Below are 25926 nucleotides of genomic sequence, written 5' to 3'. Positions count from 1 at the left end.
TCCTATATGATGAAGAAGGCTCATAGAACCTGTAGGAACCAGGGTGATGGCCATGATGATGGGGTAAAACTCATGTATTGGCTTTTGCCCACGTGCTAAACGTATTTGTCCCGACCATCTTTTGCATCTTGTGGTACATTTTCCTGTTGATTGTGGCCATATATGCTTTTAACTTTCTTTTCAGCTGCATCAACCTTCGGGCTTCATTCCAAGCCACGACCCAAGATGTGGGAAAGGGGAAGGGGAAAGCTAACCCTATGTGGACCTAATGGAGGAATGTGGACCCAGGTGGGAAAAATGATGGATGGGGTAATAATGAATGGGAAGAGGGTAATATAAGCCGATATGGGAGCGGAACCACGCAACCAAAATCAGATTTTCCAGTGAAATACTATCCCTGGAACCAAATGGTTAGTAAAAGAGATCCCACAAGACTAGAATCCAAGGTTAATTCCTAAAAAGGGTCTAGGGGATAGAAGCACAGACCTAGCCCATTCTTTCCACCAAATCCCCCCATTAATCCATGCCCAGAAGTATCCATGATAAGCAAATTACAATACTCAATTTCCAGATGACAATGCAACCTTTAGATTCGGGAGGCCCACCTTCAAACATACAATCATGGCAAATGGGCGAGGGATGGCATGGCTGGCTCGAGTGGTGGAGAAAATGGCACAATGAGCTAGCTAGTGGCTGCTAGGAGCTGGTGGCTTTCGATTGAGGATCATCTTGGAGAAAGACAAAATTCCTAGGGATATTAACCACAAAATGGTGGGTAACATCTGGATCCAACTGGGGCGTGATCTCTCAAAGAAGTGGGCGAAGCTACTCGAACGGGAGGTCATGATAACATCAATATCTTGGTTAGAGTAGACCTGTCACCTGCACATATAATAGATAGAAAAACATGGGGCAGCATGCTTTCGTAGCATCTCATGTTCGCACATGCTATATGTTAGGCCATAAAATCAACAGAAAATAAAATATGGAAATATGCATCTATCTACCAGGGGAAATATCATATGATGTTAGTTCTAATGCGAAAATCAACATGTAATGCATCTTACTCTAACATGCATATAGTAAAGCCAATACCAAGTGTAATCATAATGCCAGTGCAACCAACATATCATCACATCAATATACATATGCTTGTTAGTATGATTACTCATGCAACAACTCGCGAGTCAAATGTGGACATAGTCACATGGATGAAGCGTGTGGGAGGCAGGAAAATATGATCTCCATCCGAGGTAAAGGGAGGTCCTAGGAGAAAGAAAATATGTCAATCTAGAGGTCCTGGGCTTTCCTTTTAGGTAGACAATGGTGGAATGAATGATCACTCTCAAGAACTGCTCATCACAGTCATTGTTTGTAATGTCATGCTTTGAAGACGTCACACAGTTGTGATGAGAGGGGAATGAAGGGTGAGAGAAAGGAGGAGTGCAACAAATAGGTCGCTCAATGTGACGGTCACATCAGAGAGGGGAGGTTGTGGAGTAATCATAATCTTGAGGATGGGTCAAAGGGGATAAATTATATTCGATGAATGGTTCTTTCTTGACACCATATTCAGAAAGGGGAAAAGGGGCATGGTCACTTGAGGCTATACCAAAAGGGACGAGGGACTTACTCGAGGAAAACTCAAGGTGATGAACAAGAGGGAAAGGCAAAGGGGAGGGTGAAGTATCATGTTCAACAAGTTTTCCTTCCCTACAATCTAAAGGCTCAAGTGGTTTGAATACATATTCGTAAGGTGGGTAGGTAAGAGCCTCGTTGCTTTCCTTATTATAAGCATCGAAGATTGAGATTTGATTAAAACAAGAGTCAAAAATTGGGCTTTCATTAAAAGGAGAGTCAATCACTTCCATCAAAGATTGTCCTTCTTCATGCAAGGGAAAATAATAATTCTCCTTCCCAAGGGTATCAATGGAGATGTCTTCGCAAGTAATGCCTTGGATAAAGGAAAAACCAATATCAATCTCATCTTCTTCGTCAATATCATAAATGGGAGCACAATCAAATTGAGGCCCAACAATCTCCCATTTCCCCTTTTCAATGTGGAAGTAATCTCCAATGTCTTCTTCCGTGGAGCTCATGGGATCACCTTCCTCAAGGTTCTCAAAAGGAGATTCATCAGGAGTGATATCCTTGAGAAAGGTAAGTTCAGTCTCGGCCTTTCTTTCCATAGCCTCATTCTCCTCAACACATGAGCTCTGAGAATCATCCTGTCTATCTTGTAGCCCCAACAAGGGCTTATCTTCGAGATTCTTAAGGTCCTCTCCATCTTGGTTGGTTGACAGGAGAGACCCCTCTTCTTTTCTCTTCTCTTGAAGAACAATGGCTAAGGTATTTGTTACATGATTTTGGTAATACGCTTTTAGGAGGAGAGCATTAGTGGGCTTCTCTTTATATTCATATTTCATCTTATGAAGCTTCACCTCTTGATCATATAAACGGGAGAAAACTTCATTAGAATTACATTCCCTGACTAACCCCCTGTACGACCTACTATATTCATCCATTATTTATTTGTGATTTGGAGGCTTTCAGGATCCAACTCTTCTTCATCCTCAAAGGATATGTCTTTCACTTCACTTCTATTCGCACCCAATTCCATAACTAGTATTTGCTCATCATCCTCATTTTCTTAGTCATCCTGGTCATCCAAATCCTCAAATGGTAATGAGCCATATTTTTCCTTGATCTTGTGAGACAAGGAATTACATGCACTAGTATAATACGCAAGCTCCAAGAAGAGATAATCTGTGGGCCCTTTTTCATACTCCTTCCTTATGTTGTTGAGGTTTGACCCGCTCTTGTTATAAAAATTGAGTATGAAGTCCTCATTCTTGTGCTCTATCAGATGATCACAAAGCTCAGACTAGGAATCCAATCTTTCCTGTAGGTCTTGTTCTTTTTCAGGGCTAATGTTGTGGATACTTTCTTCAACCATTTTCATGATATTGCATATAATGCAAAAATGGAGTTGCGAGGGTGAATTAAAATGCCTTCACAAATACCTGATTCACCCTACAAACATCGACTTTGAAGTTCAATGAGGAACTAGGACTTTGTTCCTCCAATGGAATCGCCAAGTGATATATCAATAATGTTGTATGGGGAACAAAGCACACATTTCATGTCCCCGGAAACGACACCAAAATGTTACCGCTCAAACTAGCAAGGGACCTAAGGGGGATCCCTAAAGGGAAAATGCTAGGCTAGGGCAACAAATGGAGACTTAGCCCGCTATCACCTCAGCTAAGGCTCCCTTCTATTTATGGACTTTCAGCGATGGGAGGGGACCCAGTATGTATGGAGTCACGAATGAAGGATAAGTCAATGGATATGAGTGACCCAAATAAACCCTTTCCCAGAAGTGTTTGAAGGATGGAGGTTGTTTGCTTTTTAAGCAAGGTACTATGTATTCTAGGGAAAGGAAGAGACTCGCTATGTTGCATGAAACTTCTAGGAACCCAACGTTTCGGGATGTACCCGTACCCAAAACTCCGAAACTCGATCATAATGTAATCATCTATGAGAGTTAATATAGACTTGGTTTTCCTTTTAAATTGTCATATATGGGTCTTATTCCTTTTTTTGTTTCAAAATATTATGTTATTCACATATTTATAAATTTATTTATATATATAAATATATATGACGTTTCAGACGATGTTTCGACCAACGTTTCCATATTTGGGAGGTGACGTTTCTAACGTACCCATTTCGGAAACTCCAAAATGTTTTGGTGCTTCGTGCAACCTAGGAAGAGAGGATTCGAGGGTTAGGTTTATGGGATAAGACTTGTGAAGGAGTTCTCCAATCCCTAAAATCCTTGTTAGAATTTGTATCATGGATGGTTCTTGAAGAATGATCTTTAAGAGGAGCGGGACCACACAGGGCCAAGTGGACCCGGTCTAGGGTATGAGGAAAGTATGTAGCAACCAATGATATTCTTACCCTAGACAGGGTGGGGGAAGGATCAAGGAAATAATTTGACTTGAAGATGTTGTTTTGACCCTATCAGGTACTAGCCTTGGGGATGGCAGGGCAAGTTTTGATCCCAGAGCTAGGGCTTGGCTTTTCTCCCAACTCCACTGTCGGATGTCTTTAAAATTGGAGGGTAGCTAGAGGAAAGGCCAGCGCAAGACCCTAGGGGATCGAACTTTTTTTATGGCTAGCTTGTTGGGAAATTGATGCCCTAGGTACTCCAATGTGGCTAGACCTGGGAGGAGGTGAAAGAATATGGTTTTTAATGACCACCCTTGGTAGATCAGTGCCTTAATATTTGGGAGAATGGAGTCTATTTTGAGTATGAGTAGGATTTTTTGGTTCACAGTCAAGGAGGCCTCAAGATCACTTCACTAGCCTTCTAGGTCAAGAGGAAGCAACCTTGCAACTCTTATACTTCGATGTGCAAAAGGAATGGCTTATCAAGGTCAAATTATTTGATAGAATTACTCCTAGGATATTTCACTTATATTACATGGCCCATACATTCAAAGATGCTACAATAGAGACAAATTCCATAAATTTAAGCAGTAAATGCATGCAACAATTAGCCCTAGAACAGCGAAAAAGCAGGTACTTACATGTAATAGAGTATACCCAACCATTCACAATTGACAATAGAAAAGCTCCAAGAGAAGATAGACCAATATCCACACATCAAAACTCATCCATAAAGCTCCAATTCATCCTCTAGAAAAAGTGTGAAAATCTCAAGATAGATAAGAGATCCAAACCAAAGGTATGATGAGAAAATGAGTTCATTTCACTTGTATTTATACACAACTTGGGAGCTCAAATTAGCCTCCTTGGCCTACATAAGCCCCAAAAATAATATAATGTTCTAATAATACAACTTTTGGTGACAAGCCCACGAAACTAGCTCATAAATGAAAAAGTAAGCCTCTCAAGAGGTCAAATAATATTCTATGCATGTCGTAGGGCCCTATAAGAGGGCTAGTGAGGTCCATGGGTGCCACAATGAAGAATAGGACCCTCAAAAGCAGTGGAGAAGGGGTTGGCCCCTTGTAATAACCTGTGGTGCTCCAAATGACATGTGGGGGCTCACAAGTGTCCTCATGGGTCTCCAAAAAAATCAAAGATGCTTGTAGATCCCCTGCAAGGGCTAGGATGATGGTATAGGTGATGCCACATCATCGTGCAAGGCCTGGATCATCTTCCAAGTTTATGGTGTAGATCTTGGGCCAGTTGGGCATGATGGATCAGGTGCATCCTCCTCATCTAATAAGTGAACCACGAGGAATCTCTGAATGGCTATGGGGATCCATGGAGTACAATCTGCTGTTGTGGAGGCCCATGGCTCTCAACGCTCACCCTACATGTGCCAATTTAGCCCTCTGGAGGATTAGGAGCCGGTATAGGGAGACCAAACCCCAAATGGAAACCATCTACAATCCTGCATAAGATCCAATGCATTCCCTAGCCTTCCAGTACAACCATTCATTAGAGAAATCGAGTAAATGAGCTTACCTAATCATGGACCACATTTGGGGACTTCATAATGGCTTGCCCTTCCATAATGGGCTTCGGGATGTGCCAATGTCTCCTAAACTCCAAATGGGGTTAACTAAGTACCCTATTAGGAGGTTTCTATTTCTAAATGGGATAATATTCAAGGTACATCCTTCAAAATATGGTGGCATGTGACAGATATGGTGAATGTAGGGGATGAGAAGGGGCAGCCTTGGGTCACATGTTGGGATGCAAGGGTAGCTAATAAGAGGGAAGTCCACACTTGGGTTTATAATGTATAGGAGGGAGCAATTGTGGTACATGAGGTGCCCCGACCTTGATTTTTCCACCCTTCTTTTATGCCTTTTGCCTTTTTATGATTTTCTTTGATTAACTACTCGGGGCTCAAGGGGTTAGAGCATGATGTATAAGATATAGCAGTGAAATCCCCCTTTTAAGGTGGGGAAATTCATCGCCCATTAGGGGTTGGGACAATCATGGGTTCCTATATGATGAAGAAGACTCATAAAACCTGTAGGAACCAGGGTGATGGCCATGATGATGGGGTAGAGCTCATATATTGGCTTTTGCCCATGTGCTAAATGTATTTGTCCTGACCATTTTTTGCATCTTGTGGTACATTTTCCTGTTGATTGTGGCCATATATGCTTTTAACTTTCTTTTCAGCTGCATCAACCTTCGGTATTCATTCCAGGCCATGACCTAGGTTGTGGGCAAGGGGAAGGGGAAAGCTAACTGTATGTGTACTTAATGGAGGAATGTGGACCCAGGCGGGAAAAATGATGGATGGGGTACTAATGAATGGAAAGAGGGTAGTATAAGCAGATAAGCGAGCGGGACCACGTAACCAAAATCTATGTTTCCCGTGAAATACCATCCCTGGAACCAAATGGTAAGTAAAAGAGATCCCAACGGACTAGATGTGAAAATTTCTAAACAGAAATTCTATTAATGCATCAACTGATTTATTTTACCTACTTATTTTTCAATAAGTTATTTACGAAATGCCTTCAGTAAATATTAAGATAAATTCTACTGCAAACATCACACCATTATACAGAAACAAATACATGCACAAGAATCAAACACATCAACACAGTTATTTTAGACAATTGTCCCCAGAAAAACCCAATGCGGGAAAACCGGTGCAACAGAGAAGGGTTTTACTAATCAGCTTTCTTGAGTACAACTAGGGTGCAAAATTGGCTTACCCAACAAAGATAATCACACGGTAGTAATAGCACAAAAATCCTCCGACGCTACCCCTAGGCTCAACGTCAGCCCAGCTAGCCTCTGCGCAGCGCCCAGACCCTTTACGTGAGCACTCTACCTCATTGCGTCTGCACTTGGCCTCTCTGCGTCACCCACGCAAGCCCTCCAGTCACTGTGCAATCCAACTACCTGTGCATCTTTGTAATTGGCTCTATGTCTGCCTCTCTGAACTTTGTGCTAGTGCTTAGGCACTATCCCTTCCTCTCTGCTATGTACTCGTTGCCTGTCACTGCAATCCAGACCACTAGTTCGAATTTTTCAACAAACCCCACTCCAGAAATCAAACTCACTGGTCTCTCTCTTGGTGTGTTTCCAACTGACTCTCAAGCCTCCTCTTATACTTTTCCTGTTGATGAATCAACGACCGAGATTAAGTCCCTAATCAATGGCTAAGATTAAAATAGACTTGATCCTCATCTCTTAGAAGCTTCTCATCCTTATCTTTATTAATACCCATTAATATTTTTATTTTCCTAAGTTTAGACTTAGGAACTCATTAAAAATATTAATTATTTTAATAACTCCTCATTTGGATGGAATTTTCCAAAATGATTTCTGGGTCTTGGAGATCTCATGTGCTTTAGCCTCTCCACCAATTTTCATGGCTAGAGCACATCCGATGCTACCCCAAATCAACACTCCCTCTTAGCAAGGAATGTGCTCTAGTAATGTTCCACTATTGAACATTACCCTGATCATCCAACACCGTACTTGTGCTGATGCTTGGCTTGTTGCCCAACATCCTCTGCACTATTGCTTCCTGTACTGTTGCCCATGGCTCTATCTCTGCCACTGTTACATCTATACTGCAGCTCCCTCTGCATCCGTGCTGTTGTTGGTCCTTCCTCCCATCACTGCTTCTGCACTGCAACTCCCTCTCAAATGTTGCATCATGCTGCCCATAGCACTGCTAACTGCTGCATTGCAACACCTGATCCATTTCTGCTACTGAAATGGATTCTTTACCATCCCCATCTTCTCCCTGAAATAACTGAACTTTGTTCTTCCAAGGGCCTTGGTAAGGATGTCTGCCACCTGTTCTCCTGTAGGAGTGTAGCTAAACTGTACAGCTCCTCGTTGGAAACAGTCTATGATAAAGTGACACCAATTATCAATGTGCTTTGACCGATCATGAAATACTGGATTCTCATAGAGCTTGATGCAACTCTGATTGTCACACATGATTTTGGTCGCCTCCATCCTTCTTCTCAATAGCTTTACAAGCAATTTTCTAAGCCATATGGCTTCGCATGAAGTTGTGCTAGCAGCCATGTATTCTGCTTCAGCTGAGCTTAGAGCTACGGATTTCTGTTTCCTACTGTACCAGGAGGTCATCCTTGATCGAATGTTGAAACAGTACCCATAGGTACTTTTTTGATCCACAAAACGTCCAATCCAATCTGCATTAGTTAACCACTCAATCTGATATCATTACTTCTGGTGTACAAGAGTCCATACTCGACTGTTCCCTGTATATATTTGAGAACATTTTTGGCTGCTGCCCAATGAGCCTTCTTCGATTCCACCATGAACTGATTGAGGGTGTTGACAATGTAACAAATGTTTGGTCTGGTATTTACCAGATACATCAGCGACCCTATGAGTTGCTTTTATAAGGTGGGATCGACATCTTTGTCTTATGATGCATCAATTTTCTTCCAGTTGGTGATCATTGGAGTAGCCATCGGCCTACAGTCTTGCATCCTGAATCTCTTCAGTATCTCTATAGCATATCTCCCTTGTCTAGGGAAGATTTTACCCTTCTACTGCGAAACTTCCAACCCCAGGAAATAATGCTTCTGTCCCAAATCCTTCATGTCAAACTCTGTGGCTAGATTCTTCTTGCAGTCCTCGATGAGCCTGAATGATCCTGTCAGGAAGAGATCATCCACATATAATACTAGGACTAGAGGCTCATTCTCTACAATCAGATAGTAGAGATTGGGATCGACATCACTCTTGACGAACCCCATTTTCTGCAAGTAGCTATCAATTCGACCATACCATGCTCTAGGTGCCTGTTTGAGCCCATACAAGGCTTTCTTCAATATGCATTCATGAGACTTCTTCTCATGTGTCTCAAAGCCTTTTGGCTATTCAATGTATACTTCCTCTTCTATCACCCCATTCAAGAATGCCATTTTGACATCCATCCGATGAATCTCCCATCCCATCTGTGCTGCAAGAGATATCACGGTTCTAATAGATGTATACCTGGCTACTGGGGCGAAGGTCTCTTCGTAGTCTATTCCTTCCTTCTGAGCATACCTCTTACTCATAAACCTGCCTTTATATTTTTCCACATTGCCGTTTGCAACGTATTTAATCTTGTAGATCCATCTCGAACCTACCATTGATCTGTCCTGAGGCCTAGGCACTACTTGCCAGACATCATCCACCATTATAGAGCTGTATTCTTCTACCGTCGCATCCATCCAAACTTGATGTTGAGCGGCCTCCTGAAAATTGGAAGGTTCCCCATCCTGAGCTACTAAGGCCTGATATCTATCTAGTTGTCTTCGCTCCCTTTTATTGTTCCTGGGTGCACCGATGAAATCTTCTGCATCCTGCAGAATCTGTCGGAGTTCCCGACTCATTCTTCCCCTGGTAGTAGGTGATTCTATTAGCTCTTCCTCTTCCTGTGATTCCTTCTGTTCTGAAGGAGAATTCTTGGTACTGGCTTCCACTGGTTGAAGTGGTTTGATCAACGGCTCATCTTTTCACTGCTCCTCGGAAGGTATTTCTTGAGATTTTCTGAAGGCCCTATCTTCCATGAACTTCACATCTCGTCGAACTACTACCTTCCTGCTCCTTGGAAGATAGATTGTATATTCCTTAGTGTTCTCTCTATATCCCACTCGATATCCTTTCTCTGCAGTTTGATCTAACTTCTTCCTCTTCTCCTCGAGTATACGACAATATGCTAAACTCCCAAATATCCTGAAATGACTAACTTCAGGTGTCTTCCCGGTGAAGACTTTCAATAGAGTAATCTTGCCTAATGCCCTATGAGGAGTTCTATTTTGGACATAGACTGCCGTGCTGCATGCTTCTGCCCACAGGAATTTTGGCGTATCCTGATCATACGTCATAGCCCTAGTTGCTTCCATGATAGTCATGTTCTTCCTTTTTGCTACTCCATTCTTCTTTAGATTGTAAGGAGCTGTCCACTCTCTTCTGATGCCCTCCCTAGCGCTAAAGTCAGTGAAGTCCTTGTCGACATATTCTCCACCATTGTCTGAGCGCAATACTTTTATTTTCTTTCCTGTCAAATTCTCCACTAGAGCCCTGAACTCTTTGAATCGACAGAAAACCTCGTCCTTGGTTTTCAGAAAATAAATCCAAGTTTTGCTGGAATGGTCATCGATGAAGGTGACGAAGTATTCGATACCACTAAGAGCTTTTGTGGACATTGGTCCGCAAATATCTGTGTATCAATCCTAGTACACTCTTGGCCCTGTTTGTACTTCTAGGAAATGCTGCTTTGGCATACTTGCCCAAAGCACATCATCTCGTTTTGTACTAAGATTTGGAATTCCTGTTACAGTTTTCCTGAAAATTCTCAGAGCCCCATGGTGCAAATGTCCCATCCTTTTGTGCCATAGTTCATTCAAATCCTTGTCTCCATTATGGCCTATCAGTGCCAATGGTGATTCTAGCTGCAACCTGTACAACCTGTTACTTCTGATTTCAATCTATACTTTCTTTTTCCAACTTGGGTGTTTTATGTATACTTTCTCCTTAATGAAGAAAATGTCATAGCCCTTGCTTTGAAGTTGTGATACGGAAAATAAGTTCATCCCCAGTCCTCGCACATGCAGCGCATTGGTAGCTGGGAACCGCTCTCTTGTTTCTGTTTGAAAAACTATTTACCCTTCCCTACTGGAGTACACTTTGCCTTATTCCCCATGGTGATCTGAAAATTCATTCTTTCCTCCTGATAATATGAGAAACATTCCTGGATTCTTGTCATATGCTAGAAGGCTCCATTGTCTATAGACCATACCCCTGATGATGCAGATCTTGCTACGCAAGCAACTTCTTCTTCCAATCTGGAAGCCAACATAGAGAAATCGAAATTTCTATCTCTTGTGCAATTTTCTGAAAATCTGCACGAGTCTTCTAACGTGTATGCCTCTGCATCACGATCTTGACCCATAATTGATTTTCCCTTCCTGTCTTTGATTCTTTGCTCTGATACCATGTGAAAATTTCTAAACAGAAATTCTATTAATGCAACAACTGATTTATTTTACCTACTTATTTTTCAATAATTTATTTACGAAATCCCTTCAGTAAATATTAAAATAAATTCTACTGTAGACATCACACCATTATACAGAAACCAATGTTTTACAAAACGGACTCGGATTCGGACTCGGCCGAGGATCGACTCGGACTCGGACTCAGAAACGGCAATGACTCGGCCGGCTCGATTTCAATGACTTGGTCGTTGTAAAAAATACATTAAATATTTATTTTTTTTATAAAAAAACATAATTTTAAATATTTTAAACATAATTTTAAAGATTTTCATTCAAGTTTCCAAACACACAACATTATAATATACATGGAAGACAACATATGATCAAAGTAGGCTCATGAACCAATCCATTATATCAAAATGGTACGGTGTACCCAATGGCAATAGTAAATACATAGTCAACTGTAGTCTGTCATACATGATCAAAGACTCAAGAGTCAAAACAAAATACAAATAACCAAGGAGGCTAGTAGCTACTGGCTACTGCCAGAGGAGCCAAGATCATCTCGACCAATCTCTGGATCATCATCATCAGAGCCAGACAAGGGGCCCCATGGCTCCTCCTCATCATCATCGTCTCCAACTGCAACTGTAGAAGTGGTGCCAGTACCAGTACCACTAGGCTGTGCAGCAGATGCAAGCTGAGATAGAGTACAAATGCGGCTGCGCTTCTGTCGTGGCTGAGCAGAGGAAGGCGAAGCACCTACAACTGGAGTCCTACTAGCTGGCTGTGAGACTGAGGCTGGTGGATTGGGATCTGCATTCAACTGAACACGCTGCAGTGGATCTCCAACATCAATTTCATCAAGATCCTCATCAGGATCAAACTCTGGTAGACGACTCTCCACTACCCAATCTGATGTTGGATCAATGTCTTCCAACACAATGGGATCTGAATCAGGTCTTTTGTTCAGCAATTGGTTCCGTCTGAGCCGAAGGTTGTATTGGACAAAAACTAGATCATTCAACCGTTTTTGCTCCAAACGGTTTCTCTTCTTTGTGTGAATCCTCTCAAAGACAGACCAATTGCGCTCACACCCAGATGCACTGCAAGTTTGACTCAAAATACGAATTGCAAACCTTTGCAATTCAGGGCACTGGCCACCAAAGGCCTCCCACCATTGTGCTGCAAAAAACATAGGAGTGTAATGAATTATGAGTTAGATGAAGGCTGAAGCTCAACAAAATTACAAATTATATCTAACTTGAAATTGAGAAATTGAAAATTGAAATTTTTGTTTACCTGGCTCATCTGCTTCTCTTGCAATCTTTGCTAGGTTCTTCCCAAAGGTACCTGTTGCATTGCTGAAGGATGTGACCTGCTGATGTATCAGTAGCTGATCAGACTCCGATGGGACCATGCGCTCAATGCAATCAACCAGTCCATCTCTGACCTCCCCCCTCAAAGCTCCTGACTCCTTAGCTTTATAATGATACCGTGGGTTCAAAAAATACCCAGCTGCATGTATAGGGCGATGGAGTTGATTGTTCCATCTTTCATCAATGATTGCCCAAATGGGCCCATACTTTGCCACTCTATCCTTGTATGCTGCCTTTATTTGCTCCTTTGCTTGATCCATAGCCTCATAAATGAAGCCCATAGCCAACCTTTCCCCATCCACCAACCGCAACACCTTAACTAGTGGCTCAGCAACCTTCACAATCTCTGTTGCCTTTCTCCAAAAAGTTTCATCATGGACTTTCCTTCTCAATTCTCTGCCTTCTGGTTTGTTAGACCAACTGCTATTATTCCAATCATCACTGGAAAACATCTTTTGCAAGTTTCTATGTTGGGAAAGCATAGATTGCAATGTCAAAAAATGTGTAGCAAATCTAGTGATGGCAGGCCTAATAATATCCTTGCCTCCAGTGTGTTTCCTCATGACACTCAAAACCAGTGTATGATTGTAGATAAATTTTGTTATGCTTTTGGCATTATCTACAGTGTTTCTGACCCAATCTAATTTCCCAATATCCTCAAGCATGAGGTCTATGCAATGTGCAGCGCATGGGGTCCAAAAGATGGTCTTGTGTTTTTCCTCTAACAGTCTACCAGCAAGAACATAGTTAGAGGCATTGTCTGTGATGATTTGAACAACATTAGCCACCCCCACACCCTGAATAACCTCATCCAATAGCTGAAACAACAAGTGGCCATCTTTTACCTTATCAGATGCATCAACTGATTTTAAAAACATGGTTCCCTGTGGGCAGAAGACAAGAAAGTTTATGATGGTACGGTTTCTTTGATCAGTCCATCCATCTGACATGATGGTACACCCTGTTCTTGCCCATGATTCCTTGAAATCTTGCAAATACTCATTAATTGATGTAATTTCTTTCTGCAAACGAAACCCCCTTAGCTCTTGCATAGTAGGGCCTTTGAAGCCTTTTCCAGCAGCATGTATGGCCTCAAACATAGGCTCATAATATGGTGAACGAGCAGCATTAAAGGGGATATCAGCATCATACCACCATCTAGCTATGTAGTCACAAGCAGTCTCCCTCAATTCTTTCTTCCAATGGTCATCTAAAGTGGGCTGAGAAAGACCTTTACTAACTTCAGGACCATGTGCATCTGATGGAGAGGAGCCTGAGTGAGTGAAAAAACTTTTGATAGTCCCATCACCCTTCATTCTACCCTTTCCCTTATCTTGAACAGAAGCAAAAGAGGGAGGAACATAACGGAAAGGGTTTGATGCATCAGTTTGAGGGATAGAGGAAGAACCCTCAAACTCATAGTGGGGGTTGGCAGCCATCATTCTTTGTATCTCCCTCTTCCTCCCAATTTCAGCCTGTATCTCTTTTTGCCTAGTCTTTTCTTCTTGAAATTTTTCAAAGCTTTCCAACAAAGTCTTTCTAATCTCCCCAATTTCGGGGGATTTACATGCAGTAATATTGCCTTTAATCCCTGCCAAGTGTTGTTTCAGCCTATGAATCCCCCCAGGACCTGACTTAATTTTCCTATGGCAAAACTTGCAACACATCTCATCATCAACCATTTCAACATATGCCCAAGCAGCATCTTTTGCTCTAGGTGCCATTTTTTGACTAGGAAAACAATCTGAAAATGAAAAATAAAAATAAAAATTGATTCAATGTTCATTTATTTGACTAAAAACACTCTCTAAGCTATCTTTATATGCACCTAAAATTTAATAAGTAAAAACAGATTTATAGAGGTGGAAAAAAATACCTCCAGGCACAAACTGCCTCCTCAAACTTGCTCCAAAAATCAGCTCCTCAATGCTGCTCCAAATGGCTGCCCAAGAAGCTCCTCACTCCAGCTACAATGCTCCTCCAAGACTCCTCACTGCTGCTCCAAAACAAGCTCAAGAACTGCTCACTAACTCTCAAAGAAGACTCTCACTCAAATGCATAAGACTGCTGTGAGTGAAATGAGAGCATTTGGCTGTCTTAAATAGAGTTTGGGAGGGGGAAATGGACCCCAAATGCATTTAACAAATCACAATAACCTTTTCATGTCCACAAACCCTAACTAACTCAGCTCCAAATCAGCAAAAAAGTATTTTTTTTTTGGTTAAATCGCTGCCCAGCCGGTCTGCTATGACTCGGCCGTTTTTTGACGGGACCCGGCCGGGTTGACCGGGTCAGCTATGACCCGGCCGAGTCATTGGCTGACTCGGCCGGGTCATAGCTGACCCGGTCAACCGAGCCGGGTCAAAGGCCGTTTCAAATTTTTTTTTAATAACTCGGAACGAAACGGCCGTTTCCGTTTCGGTACGGCCGTTTCGTAAAACACTGACAGAAACAAATACACGCACAAGAATCAAACACATCAACATAGTTATTTTTGGGCAATTGTCCCTGGAAAAATCCAATGCGGGAAAACCGGTGCAGCGGAGGAAGGTTTTATTAATCAGTTTTCTTGAATACAACTAAGGTGCCAAACTGGCTTACCCAACAATGATAACCACACGGCAGTAATACCACAAAAATCCTTCGGCGCTTCCCCTAGGCTCCACATCAGCCCAACTAGCCTCTGCGCATCTCCCAGACCCTTTGCTTCAACACTCTGCCTCACTCCGTCAGCACTTGGCCTTCCTGCGTCACCCACACAGGCCCTCCAGTCACTGTGCAATCTAGTTGCCTCTGCGTCTTTCTAATTGGCTCTGTGTCTGCTTCTCTGATCTTTGCGCTGGTCCTCAGGCACTGTCCATGCCTCTTTGTTATGTACTCGCTGCCTCTCACTGCAATCCAGGCCACTAGTTCGAATTTCTCAGCGAACCCCGCTCCAGAAATCGAACTAACTGGTCTTCCTCTTGGTGTGTCTCCAACTGACCCTCAAGCCTCCTCTTATACTTTTTCTGTTGATGAATCAACGACCGAGATTAAGTCCCTAATCAATGGTTAAGACTAAAATAGACTTGATCCTCATCTCTTAGAAGCTTCTCATCCTTATCTTTATTAATTCCCATTAATATTTTTATTTTCCTAAGTTTAGACTTAGGACTCATTAAAAATATGAATTATTTTAATAACTCCTCATTTGGATGGAATTTTCCAAAACGATTTCTGGGTCTTGGAGATATCATTTGTTTTAGCTTCCACCAATTTTCATGGCTAAAGCACATCCAATGCTACGCCAAATCAACACTAGCATCCAAGGTTAATTCCTAAAAGGGGTCTAGGGGACAGAAGCGTAAACCTAGCCCATTCTTTCCATTGACTCCCCCCATTAATCCATGCCCAGAAGTGTCCATGATAAGCGAATTATAATACTCAATTTCCAAATGACAAGGCAACCTTTAGATTCGAGAGGCCCACCTTCAAACATATGATCATGGCAGATGGGTGAGGGAACACATGGTTGGCTCGTGTGGTGGGGAAGATGGCACAACTAGCTAGCTGGTGTTGGAATTTCTAAGTTTAACCCGTTAGAAATTCTTCTTGTACTATCTAATTTATGTCTTCCTACTTGTTCAATTACTTAACAAGTTATTTACCATGTAAATACTGAAAATAAATACAAGTACAATATCAACACATACAGATCATCAACTGAAAGTAAACAAGCACACAAGTGACACCGTTGTTTTTGGACTAATGTCCCCGAAAAACCCAATGCGGTAAAACTGGTGCAGCTATTCAGAGGGTTTTATTATTATGCAGTTTCAGAATACAACCTGGATGCCAGAAATGGCTCACCCAATAGAGAATGTCCTCGGTAGTAGTACCTCTCAGTCAGAGACAGAGATTCCGGCTAAATTATTGGATGAATGATCCCACAGCAACAATGCAGCTTCTGCTGCTCTGCGTCACTTTGATAGGGACTGCATCACCCCATCCAGCTCTCTAGCGCTCAGTCTGTCCCACGAAATTCTCCCAGCGCTGCCTCTAGGCCTTGTGTCAGCTTCTCTGGCCCAGCGTTAGCTTCTGGAGCCTCTACGTCAGCCCCTGGACCCTTTACATCTCACACGTTGGCCCTCTCTGGCTTTGCGCAGCTTCTGGCTACCTCTGCGTGGCTTCTAGCAGGTTCTGCATCCCTCTCCCGGCTCTGCACTAATCCTTCTGGTACTAACTCTGCCTCTTTGCTATGTATTCCCTGCCTCTCAGTTGCAACTCTGATCACTCACTCAATTTCCTCAGCAAACCCTGCCCCAGAAAATCGAGTTCTTGATCTCTCTTGGTGTGTTCTCTAACTAACCCTCAAGCCTCCTCTTATACTTTTCTCGTTGGTCCATCAACGCCCGAGATTAAATCTATAATCAACGGCTAAGATTAGATTTCGCTTGATCCATAACTTTTGGAACATTCTAACCCAGTTTTATATTAATACCCATTAATATTTTATTTTTCCTAAGTTTAGGCTTAGGACTCCATTAAAAATATTAATTATTTTAATATCTCCCAAACCGGTTAGAATCTGCCCAAACCATTTTTGGGTCTTGGAGATCTCATGTGCTTTAGCCTCTCCACCAATTTTCATGGCTAGAGCACATCCGATGCTACCCTAAATCAACAGTTGGTGGCTGCAAGGCGTTGTTGGCTGCTGGCTGAGGACCATCTTGGAGAAAAAAATTTCTCCTAGGGATATTACCCACAAAATGGTGGGTAATAGGACAATCATGGGTTCCTTTATATGGAGGGGGATCATCTAAGGCCCATAGGAACCAAAGCGATGGCCATAAATAAGGGGTAGAGCTCATGTTTTCCTTTTGTCCATGTGCTAAATTTGTATGTCCTAGTCATATTTTGCATTTGGTGGTACAAATTATGTTTTTTTTCTTTCTTTTTAGCTAAATCAATTTTCAGGGCTTGGTTCCAGGCCCGACCCAAGGTGTGGACAAGGGGAGGGGGAGGCTAACCCTATGTGGACAGTGGACACATGTGGACCTTTTTCTTCAACTTGAATTTTTACATTCTATGCTTCCTTCTCGATGAGTTGTTGTACCTTGTTTTCCAATGACTTCTTGTCCTTCTTAAGATTCGTAATTTGCGTCAGCAATTTTTCACTAGGTCTTTAAGCCGAAAAACTTACTCATTTTTGTGAGTTGTGATCTTGTCAACTTCTCTTTGCATATTTTGTAGTATTTTTTTACCTTCTTGAAAAATTACTTTTGAAATATCTTGTATGTTTTCTGGTGTTACTGAATTTGGCTTCAATGTAACATGCTATAGTGTTATTTTTTTCTTTTTGTATGTAAATGTCAAAAACTTCTTTTTCGTATTTAGGATGAAGGACCCTAAGATTTTCATCGAGGGTGAACCCAAGATAATGTCACCTTGATTGCTCCATCGGGTTTGTATAATCCCCAATGTTTAACTGTAAATTGGTTGTCATATGTTTTGTTGCCAAAACAGAGTAATTTTTTTATTATATTTGACTAAGGAATCACTAATTGGTTTGTGATTTTAGGCTTTATATAGTTTTTATCTTCCGCAGGCGAGATAGCAATAGTAACATCTTTCCTTGCAATAGACCATTTAATTCTAAATAGCACTCAAGCATAATTACGTGAGGTTTCTGGAAACCCTCCTTCCTTTATTTCAAGATTAGAATGCGTTATTTTTTCTTCAATGTTTGTCTCCAGTTTGTTTTGTTGAGATGGACTTTAAGGTTTAAAATTTAACACTTTTTAAAATAATTTATGACTTTACAAGTTATAACCTTTGAATGTAGAGTAAATCACAATTTTTTGTTGTTATTATTATTATTTTGTTTATTTATATTTTTTAATCTACTTTCCGAATGGACACTTTCATGGAAATTCATGACCAATTGTTTGGAGGGTCGCGTCTTGAGATGCGTGATGATGTCGACAGTGTGTTTGTAAGCTTTGGGATAGGTTCACAAACTGTAATTCGATGGTAGCGATAGGATACGGTAGATAGCAACAATTAATTTTATGGCATTGCTATGATACGATGGACCATGACAGAATATAGATTGAATAAATATGATAGTTTTAATAGAGAAGATTAATGACTTCAGCCGTATGGACGCAGATTAAGGGTAACGTCTGTGTTTCATATGATCACTATAAAAACTGTACAATGTACATTGAGTGATTTTTTTTAATTAAAGAATACAATTGTACAGCCTAGTTGTTGTGCATGCAACCGCGGAAGGAGGTGTTGTGGATATACGATACAGAGGTAGCAACAATTGAGTGGTTCACGGTGGTGGCGGTTGTAGGAGGGAACGATGAAGGGACAAACGATCGGTCGATGCAGTCCGATTTGACGGCGGTAAGGACCGTGGTGAATGTGTGGGGATTCTGTCGGGGTTACGGCCACTGTGGCAATTCGCTGCAGGGGCGACACGATTGCGTTGACGATGCTTCATTATGGATAGCGGCCCGGTGGCTTTGGTAAGCTTGTGGCCACGCTTGCTATTTTACTGCGGCTGGATTGCGACGTGCTGATGATGGTGCCCATGTTCAATGAGGGAATGGTCACGATGGACAGTTGTTGTGGCAGCTGGCTTGGTGGCTGTCGAATTTCAGAAGGATGTCGCAACTAGAAAGGGGGCTATGGCCATAAGGTTAGGTTTTTGATTTTTCGTTTTTGTTGTTATTATTATTATTTCTTTAATGTAATTTTTATTTTGTTTTTTTTTCTTTTAATATTTTTTAGAATTTTTTTATTTATTTTTTTTAATATATATATATATATATATATATATTTTTAAATATTATTTTCCAATATAATTTTCTTTTTAATATTTGTTTTAACTCGTTTTTTTTAAATATATGTATTTTTTTCTTAATTTTTTCAATGGCCAAAGGCTTGACGATGAATCCAACAGAATGGAGAACCTCCAACTATGTAGCGAAACGCTTGAATTGTGGCAACAATGAAGTTGACGAAGAGTCGATGGCCAAAGGTCGGATCACACTGGCTCTGTGTAGCGGCCAGAGGATCGAACAACTCTGATACCAATGTAACGAACAAAGTTCGTATACTCAGTGGATTGCTCTGATACCAATGTAACAAACAAAGTTCATATACATCAGAGCATTCCTTTGAGCATACAAACTTTATTCGTTACGTTGGTATCAGAGCATTCCTCTAAGTATACGAACATTGTTTGTTACATTGATATCTGAGCATTCCTCTGATTATATGTGTTGAAATTCCTAAGTCTATCGGTTAGGAATTTAATCTATATTCTGCTGGTTTATTTATTCTACTTGTTTAAATTCAAACAAGTTATTTAATACATTTAAATACCGAAATAAACACAACACAATCACAACATCTACATATCATCAACTGAAAGAAAACAAGCACACAAGTGACACCGTTATTTTTGGACAAATGTCCTCGGAAAAACCCAATGCGGGAAAACCGGTGCAACTATTCAGAGGGTTATATTATTATGCAGTCTATCTGAGTACAGCTGGGTGCCTAACCGGCTCACTTGATAGAGAAAAATACACGGCAGCAATACCTCTATATCCGAAAACAAGTATTCAGAAAACCTGTGCCACGAAACCCTCTTTGGCACAACTGAAGCTTAGCGCTAGCCCTTCTGGCCTCTGCGTCAGCCCTCTGACCCTCTGCGTGAGCCCTTTAAGGCACTGCGCAGCCTCTCGGATGGTTTGCGTCACTTCAGTAACCTCTGCGTGGATGACGCAGTCCCTCTGGCCTCTACGTTGTCTCTGCTGGGTTCTGTGTAGCCTGGACTGGCTGCTGCTCTCTCTCTCTGCTTCTGCGCTGGTCTGTCAGTGTTGTCTCTGTCTCTTTGCCTCGTACTCACTGCCCCTCACTGCTGATCACTGATTCAACTTTTCTTAGCAACCCCGCTCTAGCAAAATGAATGATTGATCACTCTGGTGTGTTCTCTAATTGACCCTCAAGCCTCTTCTTATACTTTTCTCGTTCGTCCTTCAATGGCCGAGATTAAATCTCTAATCAATGGCTAAGATTAGATTTGGCTGGATCGATTGCTTTTAGAACCTTCTAACCTAGTTTTATATTAATACCCATTAATATTTTATTTTTCCTAAGTTTAGAGTTAGGAACTCCATAAAAAATACTAATTATTTAAATATCTCCCATATCGTGTACAATCTGTCCAAACCATTTCTGGGTCTAGGAGATCTCATGAGCTTTAGCTTCTCTACCAATTTTCATGGCTAGAGCACATCCGATGCTACTTGAAATCAACACTCCCTCTTAGCAAAGACTGTGCTCTAGTAATACTCCTCACTGAGTATCACACTGATTATCCCGCACCGGTCCCTGTGTTGATGCTAGGCCTCCCCGCCCAACATCCTCCGCACTACTGCATCCTGTACTGTTGCCCATGGCTTTGCCACTGCCACTGTTGCATCCGTATGACAACTCCCTCTGCATCCGTGCTGCTGCTAGTACATCCTCCCAACACTGCATCTGCACTACAACCCCCTCTCATCATGTTGCTCGTGCTACTGCAAACTGCTACTGCACTGCGACTCAGTTACTGAGAAGTAAGTAACTGATCCACCCAACTTCTGACATCCCTGTCAGGCTAGAAACACCCCCGATGTTGAAACTCTCTCTGCTGCTAACAAGTGCTCCCTCTACTGACCTCTGCACTGCTGCAACAATTCCCTGCATCTTGCACCTTGCACACCTCTCTGTACCATCCTGCACTGGTACAACACTCCTGTGCCTTTCGCACTGTTGCAACTTGCTAGCCTCGCGTTGCCCCGGGACTCCTGCACTGTAGCAGTCTCTGCTGCTTCATCCGCATCCGTTTCTACCAGCATCTGCCAGTCCTGCTACTCCTCTTCGGGGCTCCCGTAGCAAGGTATAATCCAAGAGGTTGGGTGCCTCAAGGATCCTGCTCCTCATTGCCTGTAGTCTTCCTGACTACAACTCGATGTCTCCCCACTTATTCTCAAGTGGCACATGAGCACTCATGGCACAATCATCATTCTCCTCGACTTCTTTCTCCGCCCTTGCTGGCACTGCCTTCGAGTCAGAAGCCTCTCCCTTACTCTTCTTCCTCGGACACTATTTCGCATAGTGACCCAGTTCCCCACAATGGAAGCCCTTGACCCTTGAGAGGTCCTTCTTCTTCCTCTTCTCTTGCTTTCCCGCAGATGCTAGAGCTGAATATTCTTCCTCTTCCTTCTTGTTCCTGACCCCTTTACTGTTACTCCCCGCCTTGGTTAGCCGTCTGATCTCTTCTTGACGAAGAGCCGCCCACAATTCTTCCCAATCCGGAAGACTCGTCCTGCCTAGTATGCTCTGGACAAATGTCTCCCAATCCTCGGAGACTGCGTTAAGTGCGGTCCTTACCATCAACTCCTGATCTGGCATGGCCCCTATGGAAGTTAGTTGGTCACGGATCTCCTTCAACCGACTGAGGAAGACATCTATCTGCTCTCCCTTCTGCATCTGGTATGACCTTAGCTGATTCTCCAGGAGCATCTTCCTCTGCACGGAAGTATGCTGGTACAATGTCTTCAAAGTGTCCCACATCTCCTTTGTCGTTTCCTTCTCGGCAATATGTGGGACCACATGATCCTTGACCCCATCAAGGATAATACACTTTGCCTTAGCCATTTCCTCCTTGTACCTTTCATTAGCTACCGGGTCAACTGGGATAGCCATCACTCTCAAGGCGAAGCCCTTGATACGATGTCTGTCTAGAATGGACAAGATCCTGGCCTTCCAGACAACAAAGTTGGATGCATCGTCCAGCTTGTCTTGATCTCTCAGCCCATTCACTACCATCTTGTGGCTCTTTTGTCGACTCCTCTGAGTCTCTCTACTTCCTTCCTAGAAGTTATCGGTTCGACTCTTGTTGAGTCTCTCTACTTCCCGTCTAGAAGTTCTCTTTTGGACTCCCTCTGAGTCCCGATTTCCCTCCTGGAAATCCTTCTGCCAACTGTCAAGTTGCTCCTCTCCGATCATCTGTGGAACTGCAACACTGATCCGAATTCCTTAGCTAGAAATCTACCTCGGTAGCAACTCCCTCTACCTTGGTCTTGCCCTGTTACGTACTGTTCTAACCACAGTACCCAACCAGCTTCGCTCCTGCAAACTGCGCACAACTTCCTTCGCCTCAGCAACTGAAGGATTGAGCCTCTTGGCTCTGCGCAATCCCGACACCGACAAATCAGCTCCCTCAGCCAACTGCGTCAACCCTCTTGGCTTTTGGTGGCTTTGCATGAGCCTCTCTCTACCCTACTCAACCTTTGCACTGGCCTCTCTCTGGCCCAGATTGATGACGCAGTCCCTCTGTGTCAACCCTTCCTTTGTTGCTTCTGCAAGGATCAGTGACTGTCACTCGGGACAACTGATTCTGCTGCAAATGCTCTGCTCAACTGATGCCTTCAGTTCTCCTGTGATCTGCAACCACGCTTTGATACCATGTGGAAATTCCTAAGTCTATCCATTAGGAATTTAATCTGTATTTTGTTGGTTTATTTCTTCTACTTGTTTAAATTCGAACAAGTTATTTAATACATTTAAATAGTGAAATAAACACAATATAGTCACAACATCTACAGATCATCAACTGAAAGAAAACAAGCACACAAGTGACACCGTTATTTTTGGACAAATGTCCCTAGAAAAATCCAATGCGGGAAAATCGGTGCAGCTATTCATGGGTTATATTATTATGTAGTCTATCTGAGTACAACTGGGTGCCTAACTAGCTCATTCGACAGAGAAAAATACACGAGAACAATACCTCTATATCTAGAAACAGGTATTCAAAAAACCTGTCCCACGAAACCATCTATGGCACAACTGAAGCTCAGCACTGGCCCTTCTAGCCTTTGTGTCAGCCTCCTGCTGACTTCCGTCAGCCCTCTGAGGCACTGCACAGCCTCTGGGACCCTTCGTGTCACTCCAGTAGCCTCTGCATGGATGACACAGTACCTCTGGCCTCCGTGTTGTCTTTGATGGGCTCTGCGTACCCTGGACTGGCTGCTACTCTCGCTCTCTCTACTTCTGCGCTGGTATCTCAGTATTGTCTCTGCCTCTCTGCCTCGTACTCACTGCCCCTCATCGCTGATAACTAATTCAACTTTTCTTAGCAACCCCGTTCTAGCAAAATGAATGACTGGTCACTCTGGTGTGTTCTCCAGTTGACCCTCAAGCCTCTTCTTATACTTTTCTCGTTGGTCCTTCAACGACCGAGATGAAATCTCTAATCAATGGCTAAGATTAGATTTGGCTTCATCCATGACTTTTGGAACCTTCTAACCTAGTTTTATATTAATACCCATTAATATTTTATTTTTCCTAAGTTTAGACTTAGGAACTCCATTAAAAATATTAATTATTTTAATATCTCCCAAACCGGGTACAATCTGTCCATTCTGGGTCTTGGAGATCTCATGTGCTTTAGCCTCTCCACCAATTTTCATGGCTAGAGCACATCCGATGTTATCGCAAATCAACAATATGAACTTTGTTCGTTACAACAAACCATGTAATCGAATGGGGAGGTCATGAGAACACCAACAATCTCCTGGGACCACAAATCTATTACCTGCACATCACAAGAAAACAAATGGGGCACCATGTTTTGATGGCATCCTTTCATTGCCCATGCTTTTGTTATTCTAGAATGCAAATTTAATCTAAATGCACCTAGTCTAGCATGATAAATATAATATGATGTTAACTCTAATGCAAAAATCAATATGAAATGCATACTCCTCCAACATGCATATAGTACAATGTCAAGTTTCAAGGAAATGGGTAATGCAACTTATTTTGACTGAATCCATCCAAAGTTCATCATCAAGTTTACAAATGCAATAATATCCCTCACCAACCTTACCGTGAATATTGATAGGGACAAGGTTTTTCTAAACCAATACTACATCCCCAACCTTGATCTCCTCCTTAGGTTTTTGCGCCCACTTCTTGCTTTGTCTTTGATCCGGTCCTTTAAAGATGCAAACTTCTTAGGAAGGAAGAATGGGGGAAGGATCCTTAGTCTCAATCATTTTATAATATGGGATAAGAACAGGGTTCACCACACAAGTCAGATATAGAGGTTCTCTATAAAGAATGAAAGCAATCCCATCAGCTTGCGGGATAGTGGCATATGATAGATCCATTTGGACCCCATACATCAGGTATATCAATAACCATTGTTAGTTTTTGTAGCATCAAATGGTGTTCTAGTCTCGAAACTTTTTTGAGAGGCTAAAACACAAGAGTTCTCTGAGACCTAGAAATCGTTTTTGGAAATTCCATCTAGAGATAACTCAATTAAATTAATTGACCATCATTTAATAAAGTTTTCCTAAGTCTAACTTAGGAAAACTGGTTAATTAGTAGTAATTAATTGAGAAAGGTGAGAATTCTCTAGAAACTCACATGAATTGACTTGGAGATGATCTCAACCATCGATTAAGTTTTAATCATGGTCGTTGGAGCCCCAACTGGAGATTATAATAGAAGGTCAATGGGTAGTGTTAACGCTCGAATTTGCCCCAGGCTGAGGAAGGCAAAACTCAAGGCAACATCAAACCACGCTCAGCCTCCTAGCTAGCCCTACAAGGACAGGAGAGGGTTCTTTCTGGGTCAATCTCGAAAAAATATAATCAATGAGGCTCGAGATGACTGAAATTATAACTAATCTTAGGCTAGGTATTAAGTGCAGAGGTTTAAAGGTGATTTTTTGGGGTTTTTGTTGAATCAAAGGGAAAGACAATTTTGGGTGCGGGGATGAGACACAGTTTTTGCAGAGGTCTGATTGGAGCAAGGTAGGCAATTGTTTGATGCCTTAAAAGCTAATGAGGTGAGTAGATCAGACAGGTGAGGAGCTAAGGAGAGCAAGGAAACCACAAGAATTCTCCTTAAACAGATGAAAACATAGGAGATCAAACAAACTTAAAGGCAGAGCATTACAGATTATGAATTCTACCTTAACTCTTCATTTGTTCAATTGCAGAAGATGAGAGAAGGAAAATGATACGCATAACAACTTACAAGTACTGAAAGAAGCACACCATCAAGACATAAAGCCACATGAATTCCAAACAGTGCTGCAAAACCCTGGTCTTTCCTTTGCCAAAATGCTGAAGTAAAATGTACAATAGAGTCTCCAAACCTTTTCCCCAAGAGTCCAACCTCTCCAACCTCTGAAAATGATTGAGAAATTACATCATATAGACCATCCTAACCCCCTTTCCTTGCCTCTAGGGGTCGAGCTCATCGTTCTAGGAGCTGTTTGAACTAATTCTAAACAAGGAACTGAAATCTAGGTAGTCAAACAACTTATCCCTATATGCTAGGAAACTGATTCATTCATTTAATTTTCACGTTTTAGTGAATGAATCCTCTAGAACAAGTAAAAATGTGCTAAAATTACATCATGTTCAATCAATTACATCAAGAGAAATCAATAATTACATCACAAGTCAAAACTGGTCAAACTGGTTGCACTTTCCGGC

At 42.0% G+C, this 25926-nt stretch overlaps 2 protein-coding genes across 4 annotated transcripts in view; one reads left to right on the top strand and one right to left on the bottom strand.

Annotated features, from left to right (window-relative positions):
• LOC149163103 (cinnamoyl-CoA reductase 1-like) overlaps nt 1-25926 on the top strand; it is a 244089-nt gene that overhangs the window by 44728 nt on the left and 173435 nt on the right. The window lies entirely within an intron of this gene.
• On the bottom strand, nt 11299-14627 carry LOC149163105 (uncharacterized). Its single transcript, XM_089437532.1, has 2 exons — nt 12288-14627; nt 11299-12170 (listed from the first exon to the last, which is right to left on the bottom strand). Exons 1-2 carry the CDS (start codon nt 14086-14088, stop codon nt 11518-11520), a joined length of 2454 nt encoding a protein of 817 aa, XP_089293658.1. The 5' UTR covers nt 14089-14627; the 3' UTR covers nt 11299-11517.

This window comes from Pinus tabuliformis, chromosome 5_2 (genome assembly GCF_031772625.1).
Source record: "Pinus tabuliformis cultivar Carrire ecotype Pingquan chromosome 5_2, CPIR1, whole genome shotgun sequence".
Lineage (NCBI taxonomy): Eukaryota > Viridiplantae > Streptophyta > Pinopsida > Pinales > Pinaceae > Pinus > Pinus tabuliformis.
The sequence above is the reverse complement of the archived record's forward strand: the minus strand, read 5'-3'. Positions and strand labels throughout refer to the sequence as shown.

Coding starts and splice junctions, on each gene's coding strand:
- LOC149163105 (XM_089437532.1), bottom strand. CDS start 14,088: ATGGCACCTAGAGCAAAAGATGCTGCTTGGGCATATGTTGAAATGGTT. Junction 12,171..12,287: donor AAGAGAAGCAGATGAGCCAG/GTAAACAAAAAT, acceptor TGTTTTTTGCAG/CACAATGGTGGGAGGCCTTT.